At 38.1% G+C, this 15902-nt stretch overlaps 1 protein-coding gene across 2 annotated transcripts in view; it reads right to left on the bottom strand.

Moving 5' to 3' along the window:
• Positions 1-15902, bottom strand: part of ADGRG6 (adhesion G protein-coupled receptor G6) — a 135396-nt gene that overhangs the window by 65413 nt on the left and 54081 nt on the right. For both annotated transcript variants that reach the window (XM_028121455.2, XM_028121454.2), the window contains exons 3-4: positions 4746-5087; positions 1861-2484 (exon numbers count right to left, since the gene is read on the bottom strand). In XM_028121455.2, the coding sequence (XP_027977256.1) occupies positions 1861-2484; positions 4746-5087 (966 nt within the window). The remainder of the gene's footprint in view (positions 1-1860; positions 2485-4745; positions 5088-15902) is intronic.

Here is a 15902-nt window from a genome sequence, read left to right on the forward strand (position 1 = left end):
TCACCACTGTAGTATGTCTCATCTTCTAGTCCTCCTTATTGCAAAACACAGCCTAATTTATACTTGTAAGAGACACAGCTCTAAAACTGAATTTCCTGGGTTCACCTCCTGGCTCCGCCACTTACTGACTGACACTGGATATGTGTCAATCTTAATTTCTTTGTGCCTTAGATTTCATATCTGCAAAATGGGGTTAGTAATAAAACCCACATCATGGGATCTATGTTGTAGAAAAGAGTGAATATGTGTAAAGGGCTTAAAACAGTACCTAGAAAATATGTATTAAATATTGAAGTGTATGATTTAGGTGTTAGCAGTTATTGATATACCTACTCAAAAATTTTTTTTGGTTGTCATAGTCCTCAAATATTGCCCCGTAGAAAGGCAACTATTAAATGGTCTATATTATGACTTTTTCATGATGACCAAGGATGTGGTGAAAATAGGCCACTGTTTTCAGTGAGTAAAGATAATCACCCTGGATATAGGAAGAGTATCACTGCCCTCTCGCTGTTCACCATCCCACACCAAACACACACACTTGATCTTCTCAATTTCCTCACTGAGTGAAAGACTTCTCAGGGGTCCCTAACCACCCTCTGCAGCTAGTCAGACTGAGAGGATTCTGGGGAACACCATTAGCTCTTACAGAGTTCTGCAGCCTTCTTCTGGAACATGCTTGTGGTTTACCCTCTGTCCAACAACCCACGAGGAAATACCTCTCAAATCGCGTCACTTCATAGCCTCCCACCATTTGCAGGAGCACTGTGGACCACACGGAGGGATGGGTGACTTACACTGAGAGTTAGGTGACAAAAGTTCCCCAGAGCAGAAGAGCACACACAGGTCAGGGAAATGGAGGAGGTGGTCTCAGGTCTTCAAAGAGGTCCTACTTTGTTCAAAGTAGTGGGAATGAAGTTCTGATAAAATCCACTCCAAAGTCACATGAGAATTACTTTTTAACATCAGACCCCTCCTTTCCTCTTTTAATGAAAGTTATCTCTGTGACTAAAAAGTATATATCATCAACACTTTAGATTTATCATATGACATTCAAAAGTGATAATGAAACTTCTACTTTTTGCATTTCAATCAGTCCTGTAATAAAATAAGGACTTCCATATGTACGTAGAGAATGTTTGATAGAAGTCTATTTTTATATAATGTTGTTATATAAATTATTTTCCGAAATATTTTGCATTTAGCTACTTCCAGTAATATCACATTTCATGTTTCTCAAGGAGCAACCATCGAAACAAACAACAAATGCTCATTTTCAAACAGAGAAAAAAGTTGGAAGAAAAATGTGATAATTTCGGATTAACAAAGATTTTTCCATAAAATGGACAGCTTTGGTATTTTGTCCTGGCTCAGTAAATACCATTCTTTTTCAGTGGTGGTTGTTTATTTAAATAACATAATGGAAATTTCATAATAATCTTCTTATTGTATCTTCTTTGTGATTAAAAATAATAACTTACTAATTTCTTTTGCTTCAGTCCCGGTGTTAACCATTCTACTTGTGGTATGACAGTTACAACTTTTGTTACGTCAATAATAAACTGTGTAACATTTTATGACATAAGGAAAACCTTAAAATGGTACAACCAAAAGCTTTGATTGAATAAAGAAGGCCTGTAATCAAATGTATACTATGTATGGCTGAGCATATAACATTTTAAAAATCAAAAAGCTCATTAATGACAACTACATATGTATGTATATATATATATTTACACACATACATGCACACACATATTATGAATATAGACACATGTATGTGTGTATGATTTCTTGTGGACCAACATTCATAGAATAATGCTTTTAAAAGGGGGAGGGGGATAATACGCCCAGACTTACCACAGCTTAGGTTGCTTTCTGCTTTCAGAGCTAGGGTGGGGATATTCCAGAAGTCATTTTGCCAGTCGACCACATTCCCTTTCACATGACAGCTGAGGTTGGAGAGGACTTTGGAATTCATGGTAAAATTCCAAAGTCGAAAGTTATAAATGTCCCCTTTTAGGGAGGCAATCTCATTGTGACTGGAGCCTAACAACAACTTCCCATTTCCAGGAATAACTTTACTGATGGTAGAATCGCACGGAACTGCTTCATAGTTTCTTTTGAAATTTACACCAACAGAACCCAGAGAATTATTCCAAATGATGCAGAGCTGCTCAAAGCTTTCTGTGAAAATGTCTTCTTTATCCTTCACAGGTAACACGCTGTTTAGGAAGCATTTTGAGCCAGAAATAGAAATAAAGTAGCCATTCTTGGCCTTTCCAAAGCTAAGTAACTGTGTGAAGGATGTATCTGAGTAGGAGAAAGCTATCCATTCATGGTCGTCCTTGCCAGTTTTGGTTGCTTCAAAACAGAGCGTGAAAGCGCTGAGCTCTGGAATAGAGACACTTTTGGCAACAGATACCTGATAACTATCTAGCGTCTGGGGTAAAATGACCTTCTGGTTCCTTAAGGACACAGCAACTAGGACAAAACATAATAACAGATAAAACATATTAACTTCAAATATGAACGATGAGAGGCAAACCATCTGATATGCCCCCCCCCCCCACCGCTCTGGACTGACTGACTTTTGACATCACACCTCTTTCATGACTCTCTGTCACCAACCCATCACCTTGTACCAATAATACCAACAATATGTAACCCCACCCATATTAATTCTAATCATGATGGGATCTCACACCAAACCTTTTGAGTTATAGTCAACCAAGTTGATCAGTATTTTCTTTAAATCCCTGACCTGAGAGAAAAACAAAAACAAAAACAAAAAAACAACAAAAAAATCCCCCAAACCCAAACTAAGGAAACTACTTTTTCAGGAAAGCTCTGTTTATACATTAAGATTTTCAGAAATATGTTACTTTTCAAATAATTTTCTAAACATAATAGCTAATAGTTCTATTTTTCATTAACAATAGCCTTTTGCGCTTCCTAAACACTCCTATGCTACACACTCCCCTTCAGATACCCCATATCTTATTCATTTGCCCCACCACCAGGCTATTTCAGAAACAAAGGTAAAGATAATCCTATTAAGGAGAGGCAGTCTAATAAAAAAATAAAAATAAAAATGGGATTTTAAGCTATATTTCCTTTATGGTGGGGCATCTGAGCTCCTTTGCGAGGGAGAGCAAGGAGCAGAGAAGGGGCAGACAATGCAACTTCCTATCCCAGCTCTTCCACAAAATGCACTGTGACCTTGGACATGTTACTTCACCACTCTCAATCTCAGTGTCCTCATCCATAAAATGAAGGACAATGACACCTACTGCACAGGTGGTCAATAGGAATTAAGTTAATACCTGGAAAGCACTAGAACAGTGCCTGCTATAGCAAATATATAGCTAGGATTGATTACTAATGTTATTGACACTAATGCAGATTACTATTATTATCTGCATAATCTATTCCAAATAAAATGCATTAGCCTAGTCTTTTTGTGACATATGTGAAATTACTGAATTATACAATGGATTTCACCTCATGGTACTATAACAGACATCATGAAACATGCACTGATTGAGACAGATGTAGTTCTCCTCAAAAATTCTGTTTAATGCTAGCTTTATAAGGAATGCTAGTTTGAATATTTTTTAATATACACCAAGAACCAAGAACAGGTCTATGGTAAACACAGCATTTTCATATAAATATTCTAGTTAAAAATCCATGATGGAATTTAATAGAATCATGGATTTTAGTGTACTTTTAAATATAAAGCACTTTAGAGGTCTATTTACCCAAAGGGATATTTATGTATATGAACTCAGTATTCTACATGTATTATTAAAAGGGCTGAAAGGAAATATGTCCATCAACATTTTATTAGCGGTTATGGCTGGGTTATAGATATATGGGCAATTGTACTTTGCTTCTTTTTTATTTTCAAATTTCCTATAATATTCTACATTTTTTAAAACATTATTTGAAAAATTAAAGCACATTTTCCAATTAACTACACATACATCTAATGTCAATCACAAACAGTAAATAACCCTGCCACCAAAAACACAATTTATAATAATGAGGGTCATTTTCATAATGGTGCCTTTCTCTTTTGTTTCTTTTTTCAGACATGACATCTACTTAAGAAGCTAGTCTTGAACCTTGAGTTTTCCTTAAGGAAAGAGAGGTTTTAGAGAGCCTGAGATTATTCAAAAGTTTTACTATGCCAGGATCTGGGAAATATGTTTGATGGAAATATTTTTTTCCCTTTCATTAGTCATTTTTAAGGGGCTTTCCCTCAGGCTATGTTGTTTATTAGCTTTAGTTATAAATAGCCCTTTTTTATTTTAATTTATATGCTAATTTTTTTATATTTGTCCCCCCAGCATAGTTCCTTAAAAGGGTAACATCTTAAAAGCTAAAATAAAATGATTTCTGAATAGGAATGTTTTAAATGTTCGGTGAAGAGCTGTCAGAATTACAGCTTTTAATTATTAGCTGTGGAATATCGACAATATCTTCCAAGCAGCCTTTAAATGTTCTGCATATAAACAATATAAACAAATTCAGCTCTACAGTAACCAGATTTTGGATCTGGTAACTATATATTGCTAATGAGAATGTTCAGAGAATATTAACAGATTCTTGCCCTTAAATTCTAATCCTAATCATTCACATTCACATAAAAGCGCATAACTCTGTCTTCTGGTCCTGGTGTTTACTGTAGGACATGTTAAATGAAAGCAGAAGTTTGGCGCTGCCTTTGGTTTACATACCTCTGATGTAGCTGGCATTGAAACCTTTCTTCTGGATGCTAAAGTCGCTTGAAAAGGACACATGCATCTCATTCGCACTTGAGTTAAATGATAGGCCTTTGGCAGTTGCGCCACAAAATTTAGTCTGGCTGTCTCCATTATCAAGGGATAATGAGTCATAAATGCAATTGGGAGCTTCTTCAATGTCGAAATCATTAAATGTTATCTGAATGATATAGCCGGTGGGGGCTCGCAGGGTCCACATGCAAGCCTGGCTGTTAGGGTAGTCGTTAGGGTAGCACGGAGAAGCAAATGTCCCAGAAGGGCTGGATAGGACAACCCTGCAGTTGGCGCATCCCCACACTGTTGGCCAGACAAGAGAGAGACAGAGAGAAGGGCGGGGATCAGAGGCATACAATAAACTGAGAATACCACACGCTGGGGACAATCAAACAGTAAGCATTTTAAAATACCAAAATACAATCATGCAAAATAAAAGGAGAATGAAACCATCTCAAGGAGAAAAGGAAAAAGCAACAGAGGAACAAAAGGTAAAAGAAAAAGAGAAAATTTTAGAGCAATGACTCTTGAACTTGGGGGGTCATTTACTCTGAGAATCTGATGAAAGTTACTGCAACTCTCTGTCAAATGCCTAGGAGCCACTACACTTGGTATACTGTTTTAGGGAGTACACGAGGCCCCAGGAGGCAACAGTGGATTTCCCAAAGGTTCACTGGCCCAGGTTAAGGATCTGTACTCTAGAGAGTAATTGCACTGGGGTAAGGGAGTTATAGAACCATAAAGGTAGACAGAAGTCAATATTACAACCATGGATATAAAGGAAGATAAATACTTAGGAAATAAATGTTTAAAGGGAAGTCTACTAACACAAAATAAATAAATAAGCAAATAAGTTATCTTCTGGCAGGTTGTACTTTTTCCTAAAATTCAAATAAATAGCATCACCTTGCAGGTGTGGAATATTTATAGTTTTGAAAATACTTTCACTTATTTCATTTGTTCATTACAGTTGTTAAGTCTATACTTATGTGATTATCTCATTCATTCATGCATGCAGTGAATATTTATTGGGTGCCTGTTACATGCCAGGCACTATTGCAAATAGTATATGTTAATCAGCAAGAAAGACAAAGTCTATGTCTCAATGATTCTTACATGTCAGTTCTGGGCCCAAAGATGAACAAATACTATAATGACAGATGGTAGTAGGAGGTAGGAAGAAAAGTAAAGCAATCTACTCTTTCTCAGTCATGAGTCATCTGGGACCTGGTCACCAGCTGGGACGAGAAACCTAGGTCTACTGTCTTCCTGTCTGGTGGTGCTTTTGCAATTAATATTCATGTTTCTTTTAAATATCTGTATGAATGCAGGCAGTAATTTCATTTATTCAACATTCTGGATAAATAAACCACCATAAAACTTACACATACACTTTAAAACAATAAAATACTTTAACTGTGTTAATGGAAATCACTCTAAATTTGTGTTCCTCCCTCTTTTACTGGGTTGAGTAGAATAAATATGCAATAACTTTTCTTGAACATGGTAGTGACTACCAATACTACTTCTTCTTCTATGATACAGTGATAATATGCAAGGACTTACCAGACATGTTACACCGCTCAGGTTAGGTTTTTCTTTTTTCTTTCCCCTGTGGCCACCTTGTGTTATGCACCATATCCTTGACAACTCTGCTCCCCACCAATTCTTTCTAACTTGCCCTCCCTCTGCTCTTCCTCCCTATGTCTTCCATGTCCTATATAGGGCCAAAGATAGAGGAAAACAAATTCTGATCACCAAGTGTTAGCCAAATGCCTTCTCTCATGCACCTCTGGAGTACCACGTTCCTCTCCATAGCTTCAATCAGAGCAGTTGTGTTACTTCCACTTGTGATATTATTTGCTTATTGTCTGTTTCTCCCACTATTCTCTGAGCCCAACAAGCAGAGTATATACGGTTCTATTCACCATCTTACTCCTCAGGACCTCACTGCATCCCTGGTACACGGAAGACTTTCAATAAAATTTGTTAAATTTGTAAACGAATAGCTTAAATCATGTCTCAATTAAAGAAGGACTAAATACAGTACATGAAACTAAGCCAAACAAAGTCCAAGTCAGAAAAAAGACAGTGCATGAGCTCTGGAATGTCCCTTTGGATGGGGCTTTGGGGCTCTTTCTTCCAACTGTTTCACTCATAGTATAAGATTGAGAACACTGGGCCTCTCTCACCCTTTAGCTTCCTGTTACTGTGCCTTGGGCCCAAGAGAGAGAGGTAATCCTAGTAAATTAAAAATAATGTACACAGTAAAAGGAACCGAAGATTAAAAAAGTAAAAGAGAAAGGAAAATAAGGTACATTCTCTGTGTCATCTCAACATGCGTGATGCACCATCATTTTTCCAAAATAAAATGCCATCCCTTATGTCCAAAACCCAAGTAATGTTCATGACTTCCTTTATCCTGATGTATATATTTTTGGCCAATTCTTCTCTAAGAGCTGAATGAAAAGTACTGGAATGTTCAACCTGAATGAGCACATGGACTCTGCAATCTTGAACAAGTTAATCTCTCTGTGCCTCAATTTCACTACCTTCATTTCACACTGGTGGCAACAGAAGCGCCCACCTCCCACAGTTAGTGAGAGGATTAGATAGGTTAATATTGGAAAGTCCTGGGAGCCACACCACAGAAGTGCGCCAAGTGTCCTGGGAGCACCATATACGTGTTGGCTAGTGTTAATCATTACGATAACACAAAACCTGCGCATCGATAACTTCAGAGATAAAAACAGCATCCCGCTTTAGTAGAATCTCTTTTTCCTTTTAGCACTCATTGGGATGAAAAAGTGAAAAACACCATAATATTCATTTAAAACCCACTTAAAGCATTCTATGATTCTCATCTAAAGTCACTAGACAGAAGTTAGAGAGGGCTCCTAAATAGCAATTATCTTAGTTGGATGAAAAATCAATTACACTAGGCACAGTATCATTACGTTCATCATATCTGTAATAACTTCACAGTAAAGGGCTTTCACATATATTATCTCATTTGACATCAAGAACAGCCCTGGGAGTTAGTACCACCTCCATCTTCAGATGAAACTAATAAGGCTAACAGATTATATAACTTGTTCAAAGTTACACATCTAATTGATAAGAGGACCAAGACTCAAACCAGCTGTTCTAAATGTAAGTCTAGTGTGTTTCTACGGGAAAAGAAAAGTTTCCACCATATGGTGATTTGAATTTGCCCATTTAAAGCATTCAGTTGTCACTGTTAATTGACTCCTATACAATGAGCTAGTTCACTGAGAACTTAATTCCTTCCCCCTAAAAGGCACAGCTATTTAAAAAGATAGCTACTGAAGTAGCCACTGAATGTGGTCTCGGTAAAACCAGAATTAACATATTTTCTAAGATACTCAGCTCAAAACATCCGGCTCAAATTGTTTTCAAAGACCAATGTCGTAACATATTCACACCTATAAATCTATAAAAGCAAAGCTTTCTGGTAATCTAAACAACAAGCCAAATTCCACCCTCGGCTCTTGCCTGTGCTTGCAAATGTTTAGCAATGATTGACTCATGCTTATTTCACAAAACTTTATTCTTCAAAGAAACTCAAATCTAAGACGGAAAACCTCACAGTCATGCCAAAGCCTGTTTCGATTTATAAGAAACATTTAGACCCAGATTTAATAATCATGACCTTCTGTGTTTTCGTCATTGTTTTATCTCAGAGATTTGGGTTCTCATCCCACCCTTTCCTCAAGTCCTTCCCTCCAAATCAAATAGTATCTTCTTTAAAATCTAAGGCTGGAGTATCAGGTTCCAAAAGATAAATCAAAAGAAATCTATTTTAGCTGCTTTCAACACAGATCTGTAGACGGAGTAACTGTTTTTCCTCTACTGTGTTAAATGATGAGCAGAATGAATGCATTTAAAATGAAATCTTGCTTTTTATTTTAATGCATCTCAAACTGCTAATGAACCTGTTGGAAAACGTCGCTGGTGAAAATCAGCTCAGAAAATTTTGCTTAAGTTGCCTGCACAGGATGCATCTATTCAAAGTCATTGTTTGAATTATCTATGTGATATATTAAAATCTAATGAATACAGTTTATTAGTTGCTTAAAAAGGTTTAAAATATTTAGTAGCTTCGGTGGTTTATGAAGATTTAGTGGAAAGGTCAACAACTGAGAATTCCAGGATCTGTTCTAATGCCTCAGTCATCACAAAGCCAGGAGCAGCCACACAGGATTTCTCCAGATCGAGTACAATGCTACCAGTCATAACATCACCGAACTGTCAAGTAGAAATAATACTTTAGATGCCTGCATGTATTAGTTGACTGATAATATACAGAACTACATATAATATATAGTCATCAAAGTAAGGGTTCAAATTTAAGTGATTTCAGGCCTCTGTGCATATTTTTTCAGGATGGCAAGGAATCTGAAGGCAGTCTGGCTGTGACATCTGCGTTTCTGTTAATGTGACAGACTTGGCAAGCATCCCCACCTTCCCTTGCCATTCCTCTTCAAGCTCTGCACTCAGAGATAACATTTCCATGGAGGGGAGGATCCCTCCTAAACCAGGGTTACAGTAGTCATTCCAATCTCCTGCTGGAATTTCCAGCAGCCAAGCAAGGATATCAATTTGCTCCCAAACTCCTCCTCAAACACTGGTTTCCCCGGGGTTAGACAGAAAATGGTTTGATTTCCCACTGTAATGTTTCAGCCTCAAAACGTTCTTCGGAGGCACCATGAATATGAAGCCATCACCGTGACTTGTGTTATTAGTTTAAAAGGGTAGTGCTTTACTTGAATCCGTTTGATTAAGTTTGACATAGCTAGAATATTAACAAGAAGTTGAAGGTTCCTCAATGAAGCACCATCAAACCGACAATTTTTTTGCATCTCCAAAGAGATTCACATGCACCACACTTTCAGATACATTTCTGTCTTCTATAATATTGTTAATGTTTAAACTTCAAGTCTTGCCTTTCCATAACCACCAGAGCATAAGAACATTCTATATGTAACTGTGAAAGGTAATACTTTCTGGTTCCAAACACGTGAACTGCTGGAAATCCTTCCAGACTCACTTTATTATGTAGCTATATTTCCCTTGCAAGGAGATTAAGCATACAAGCATGTGTGCATGCATATGCACACACACCCACACACATTTTCATGGGAAACTGTTCTCTCTTAACCAGTGGTTGAATCCTTCTCCAGCTATTAAAAAACAAACAAACAAACAAACAATCTAAAGGCAATGCATAATTTTAAACAAACTAAAGCTGCAGGGCCCATCACTTAACCTACCTTTTGGTTAATACATTCAAGTCTCTTATCCCCTTCCATATTCCAGCACTGCAACCCCCCCTACACTGTATTAATCCAGCCAGGGACCTATTGCTCTCTAATACATGGGCTTCCGGACACTGTTGAAAAGCATCCACAACACTGTGCAGACTTATACTGAAGAGGCTTCCAATTTTATCTCACTCACTCTCTTCAACATTAGATGCCTCTGAACATTCCCTGATTCTTGAGTCTCTCCAACTTATAGCTCCTACCTTCCCCTGATTCTCCTCCTGCCTTCCCTCAGCACTCTCTGAGCTTGCCCCTGCTCTAACTGCCCTCACAATCTTTGCTATTTCAAGTGTGATCCTCAGACCCACAGTTTCAGCATCACCTGATGCTTGTTAGACATACGGAATCAACCAGACCTACTAAACAAAACCTGTATTTTAACAAGATTTTCTGGTGATTCATAAGTATATTAAAATCTGAGAAGTTATCCTTTATTTATTTGAGACAGAGAATGAGATAGAGATAGAGAGAGAGAGAGAGAGAGAGAGCATGAGAGGGGGGGGGGTCCGAGGGAGAAGCAGACTCCCTGATGAGCAGGGAGCCCAGTGCGGGACTCGATCCCGGGACTCCAGGATTATGACCTCAGCCGAAGGCAGTCGCTTAACCAACTGAGCCACCCAGGCGCCCGCCAGAAGTTATCCTTTAAATAACAACATACTACAGAAGCTATTCACAATTTCCACACAGACACCTTCTTCCAGAGGGATCTGCCCCTCCCACATCTCATGCAGTCATATTGGTACCATCACCCCAGGGAAGGACCCCTGACCTGAAGAAAACCAAATCATGGGCTTGGCTACTCAGATTCTCTCTCTGAGAATGTGAAGTTAGGGACATGGATGATTTATTCAGAGAATGATGAAAAATAGAATGCCAAAGTTCTATGAATTCAAGGACAGCAGTAGACCTTGCCTACTTGCAAATGAAAGGACACAGATGAGCAAAGAGAAAGAAAGCAAATGTAGAGAACGGAGAGATGAGAGAAAATCAGACCCTTGAGAAACACAGAGACTTTAATTTTAGATATTCCATGTCCAGAAGTTAATGTTCTTTGTGGCTCATCCTTGAATTCTATGACAAGAACTCTTAACACCTGCCATCTCACTTCTCTTGATCTAGCTTCAGTAGATTTCTGTCCTTTACAACCAAGGGTGCCTCAAAGCAATACTTTACGGGGATCTCCTCTCCCTTGAGCTTTTCTGTCTCTACACTCAGTCTCTCTGGATGATCTCATCCAAACACAGGCCTTCATTATGTCCAAATGCTGATGACATGCATGTCCTACGAGCACCACACCCACACTTGCGAATGTCTACTCAATGTCTCCACTTGGATAACCCATTGATTCCTCAATTCAAACACCCCATCCCTCAAGTGATTTGTTTTTATCCATTTTATAATTGTTAGTTGTATGAGAAACACCCAAACTAGAACTCTGAATATTCCCCTGTCTTCCTTCTCCCACACCTTTTCAAATATTTTGTCAAGGGCTATGTAATTATTTTATTCACAGTTATTTATCACCTTATCTCATTCCCATGCTACTTAGTTTCAGGTTCACATCTTTTCTCTCTTGGACAAAAAGCTCAGTAGGCTAGTAGTCTCCTTGTCAGTAGTCTTATCAGCTCCAACTCATCCTCCATGTCACTACAAGAAAGATCTATGAAAATACAAATGCAAAGATAAAAATATATCTTCTCTAACTCAAAATCTTCTCTAGGATCAAAAGGACAAAGCTTCTTTGAATGACACATACAACACCTGTACTGTCCCTGTTCACACTGTCTACTCATCTCTTACCATCTCCCCATATCCATTCACTCAACAAATACTTCTTAAGCATCTCTGTGCCTGGCACTGGGAATATCGAGCATATCATTGACAGGATACAATCCTTAATGTTATGGAACATCTAGACTATTTCAAATACAGATAAATAAGTAGACAGCAATAGCACAATGTGAAAATTGCTCTGATAAAACAGGTAGATGAGTGCAATCACCCGGATATAGACTTTGTGGAAACAGTGCCATTTCTAACAAATGAGAAAGAAACTAAGACCTAAATATGCAGCACAGAAGTGGGCCATGTAAAGAGGAGAAAAAGAAAAGTGTTCCGGCCAGTAGATCAGCAGGTACAAAGGGTGGCAGGTGAAAGAGAGCATGACTGTTCAGGTAACCTAAGAGTTTCATTTCATGGAAACAGAGTACCCAAAGTGAGGCAAAACAAGGGATAAAGATGACAAGGTAGGCCGAAATGAGATTCTCTGCAGGATTCTGCAAGCCATCCTAAAGAAAATGAAAGATTAGAGTAGGAGCAGCAGGGAAAATAAGAGGTTTTAATTAGGGGAAAGTAAAATAATCAGATTTGTGTTTAGCACAGATTTTTTTTTTTAAATCCTTGCCCTTCTATACATAAACAACACAAAACTACCAGTGAACAAAGCCCCTTGTAAGGATCCCCACGGCCTCACTCAAAGGACTTGACAGAAAACAAGAAGAAAGCGACAGCAAACTACGTTGGTGGCTCATTTGTGGAGAGAGAATAGTAGTCACAAGCAGTAGGAAGAGTAATTCTACAAGGCCTCCCTGAAGGAGAACCTAACTGTTGATGGGTGAGATCTAAAAGCAGCAGAGTGACCAATCTACTGTTCATCGAAGATCTGTCTGTGATCTTACATGTTTTAATACCCCTGACAAAAAACTGAAGGAACTATAAACAGCAAATCCCCACCTAATGTTCATTTCACTTGAGAAGGTCACAGAAAACTTCTCCATATGGATTATCTAGGCGGCGTTGCAGGATAAAACTGGTTTATGTTGGCATTAGCCAGAAAAATATTGCTAAATATTACCAACATAAGTGGAGAATGTCCTAGCCTAATGAAAGCTAATTATAGTTCTAATACCCATGAAAGCAATGATATCATTATTGGCTAACCAGCACATTACTAACTTCTTGAGCACATGAATGCAGCTAATGAGAAATCCATATAAAATACGAGGACTGCACCTGGCTGCTAGTAAGATGCTCAACTAATATCAGTTTTTAGTGTCATCGTGATTGTGGTTGCTACTTCATAGCAGAGCATGTGAGCAATGTTTCAGATCATGTTGGTTTGTTCATTCATTTGTTCATTCCATTTCCTGGGCCCCTACTTCCATTCATTTCCAGTTTTTTCTTCGATGTCTTTACATACGGTTAACAGAGGGTGGTCAGAATCGGAGGTCGGAGACAAAGGTTATTGCTTCCAGTTTATGGCATGTTATGGGGTGCAGGTGAAGAACCTGAAATTAATAGCTAAAAAGAGTTTTGGTTTAACAAATTTGCCCTCCTAATAAGTTGGGAAGATATACTGGGAAGAAGATGGCAGTGGCAGAGTAAGTGCCCCGTAGCTCAAATTTTCCAAATAAGCCTTTAATTTGAGGGCATTAACAACAACAACAACAACAACAAAAACAGCCCACTCAGGTTTGTACACAAGTCAGCAGTTTAAATAGTGAAGGGCTTGGAGCAAAGTAAATGATAGATGCAACTAGCATAATTTTGCCCCTTTATGGAATACTTTTTATGTAAACATTTTGGGAATAAGTAAGGGCTGATGTAAAAATTCCATAATATAGATTTTTAAAATTAAAATGTTTTTTTCAGTAAAAGTTTCCATTTTATACATTAATAGGTTGTTTAAATATGCTGTCTAACTGCCTTAAATTAATCCATCACTGGAATTAATTACTTTTCAAAATATTTACATAACGTCAACTTCACACACAGATCTCAAGAATAATACGCAAACAATGAATCATGGAACACTTCGTCAAAAACTAATGATGTAATGTATGGTCATTAACATAACATAATAAAATAAAATTTAAAAAATAAATAAATAAAATGCTAAAAAAAAGAATAATATATTTGAGGATTGTGTGAAAGAGGGAAGGAGAAAGAGAAATAGATTCTTTTAAATTGGTTCAGCACACTCTGAAATTAAACTTTAAAAAGTTCTATTTCCAACTTCTTTCTAGCTAAATCACAAGATCTGATAAAAAATATTTTGTTATTATTTTTGAAAAAGAAACACTTTGGCAAGAACAATATACTCTTGATGCTGAACTAGAAGCTCTCTCAAAATCCTTTCCAGATGTAAAATTATACCTTTTAAGGTAATTTTTCTTTTTTATGAAAGAGAGAGAGGGAGAATGAGTGGGAGGGGCCAAGGGAGAAGGAAAGTGCGGAGCCCAATGTGGAGCTTGATTTCAAGACCCTGAGAGCATGACCTGAGCTGAAATCGAGAGTCGGACACTTAACTGACTGATCCACCCAGGTGCCCCACAAAGTATTTTCTTTAAAATTTCAATATAAGCCCTTTAAACCCATATATATAGAAACAGAGAAGTAATAATTATAACAACTCTAACAACAACCAGCATTTGATAAGTGATTACTTTGTGCCAGATGAGAGAAGACTACACTGACTTCCTCTTGAAATAATGTTTATATGAATATTTGGTCGTATTACAAGTGGATCACAGTGTGTTCTAGTCTTGGCTCTTCCATTAACCAACCATGGGACTCTGAGCTAGTCACTAGCCATTGAGGCCTCGGTTGCCACATGTGAAAGAAAGGTCTCTTCTAGCTCTAAACCCCCAGTATGGGTGATAGAGTCAGATTCTCACACACAATAGAGCTTCAATTGCTCCCTTTAGTAGGAGGAATCTTCTGGGAGAGTCATGAAGATATCTGAGGTTTCCCTAAGGAAAAGAATGTGCTGATAGTTCAAGAAACTATGAGGAAACAGGGTCTTTTTGAGTATTCATGAGTCTCAGCTTGTTTGTGTTCATTTGCCTACTTTGAGCCATATGTCAGCCAATACAGGTTGAATGAAAGTAGAGCTAATGGTCAGCAAACATCCTGGTTTCTGGGATATATTCCGACTGCTCAAGAAAATTTCCACATCTTGCTAACAGTAGTTATTATGCTATTTTGAATATTGCTGGCTTAGAATTATAGCGCAAGCCATGACAGATTGTAAAGATTTAGAGTGTGGTTACATCAGGGAAGAAAAATCACCTACTCTCTACCTAATATAGCTGTTTTCGTGTATTCTTGATGCCTACCAGGTTACTTCACAAAGGAAAAAATAGTTTATTACTTTTATAAAGTTAATACACCTATTGAGAAGTAAGGTTGAATTTTGGTTTGCCACACTACTGCCAAAATGTTTATCTAAATTTCAAATTGCCCTGGGTTGGGAATGTGGTAATTTAGGTGCTAACTTTGTAGGACCTCTGGCAGGTTGTGTACGTCCAGGCAACCCAATCAGCTTCTCCACATTTAAACTGCTTCACCTCTGCCCCAGGGGTCCTTCACATTAATCACAAAATCTGCAGCAAAAACACCCTTGAGAAAGTTCATGAAGGTCACCAAACTTTATAATTATAAATTTGCAGGATAGTAGAAAAATCTACTTGCTTACCCTCTTTTGGCCACTTGTATTTTTAAACCCCAGAAAAATGGGAGAGTGACTTGTCATAGGTGGGTGAGTAAGGTCACACCCGCAGGCAAGCCAGAGAGAAGGCCAAACCACCACAAGTGGGCGGGCTGGGTGGTCTACAGAGCAAACAGTGCAGCATGTTTCCAGTTGGAGGCACAGACCTGGGAACAGAAGTTTGTTGGTGTCCGAGAGGTCTGAACTGGGGCAAACCGGACTGCCACTGGGGAGAGGAGGCATGCCCAAGCTGCAAACATCGATTTCATTCACCATTTGAGGGGC

The sequence above is a fragment of the Eumetopias jubatus genome, unplaced genomic scaffold, assembly GCF_037043125.1.
Source record: "Eumetopias jubatus isolate StellerSeaLion01/CBP00866 unplaced genomic scaffold, mEumJub1_p1.0 scaffold_6, whole genome shotgun sequence".
Lineage (NCBI taxonomy): Eukaryota > Metazoa > Chordata > Mammalia > Carnivora > Otariidae > Eumetopias > Eumetopias jubatus.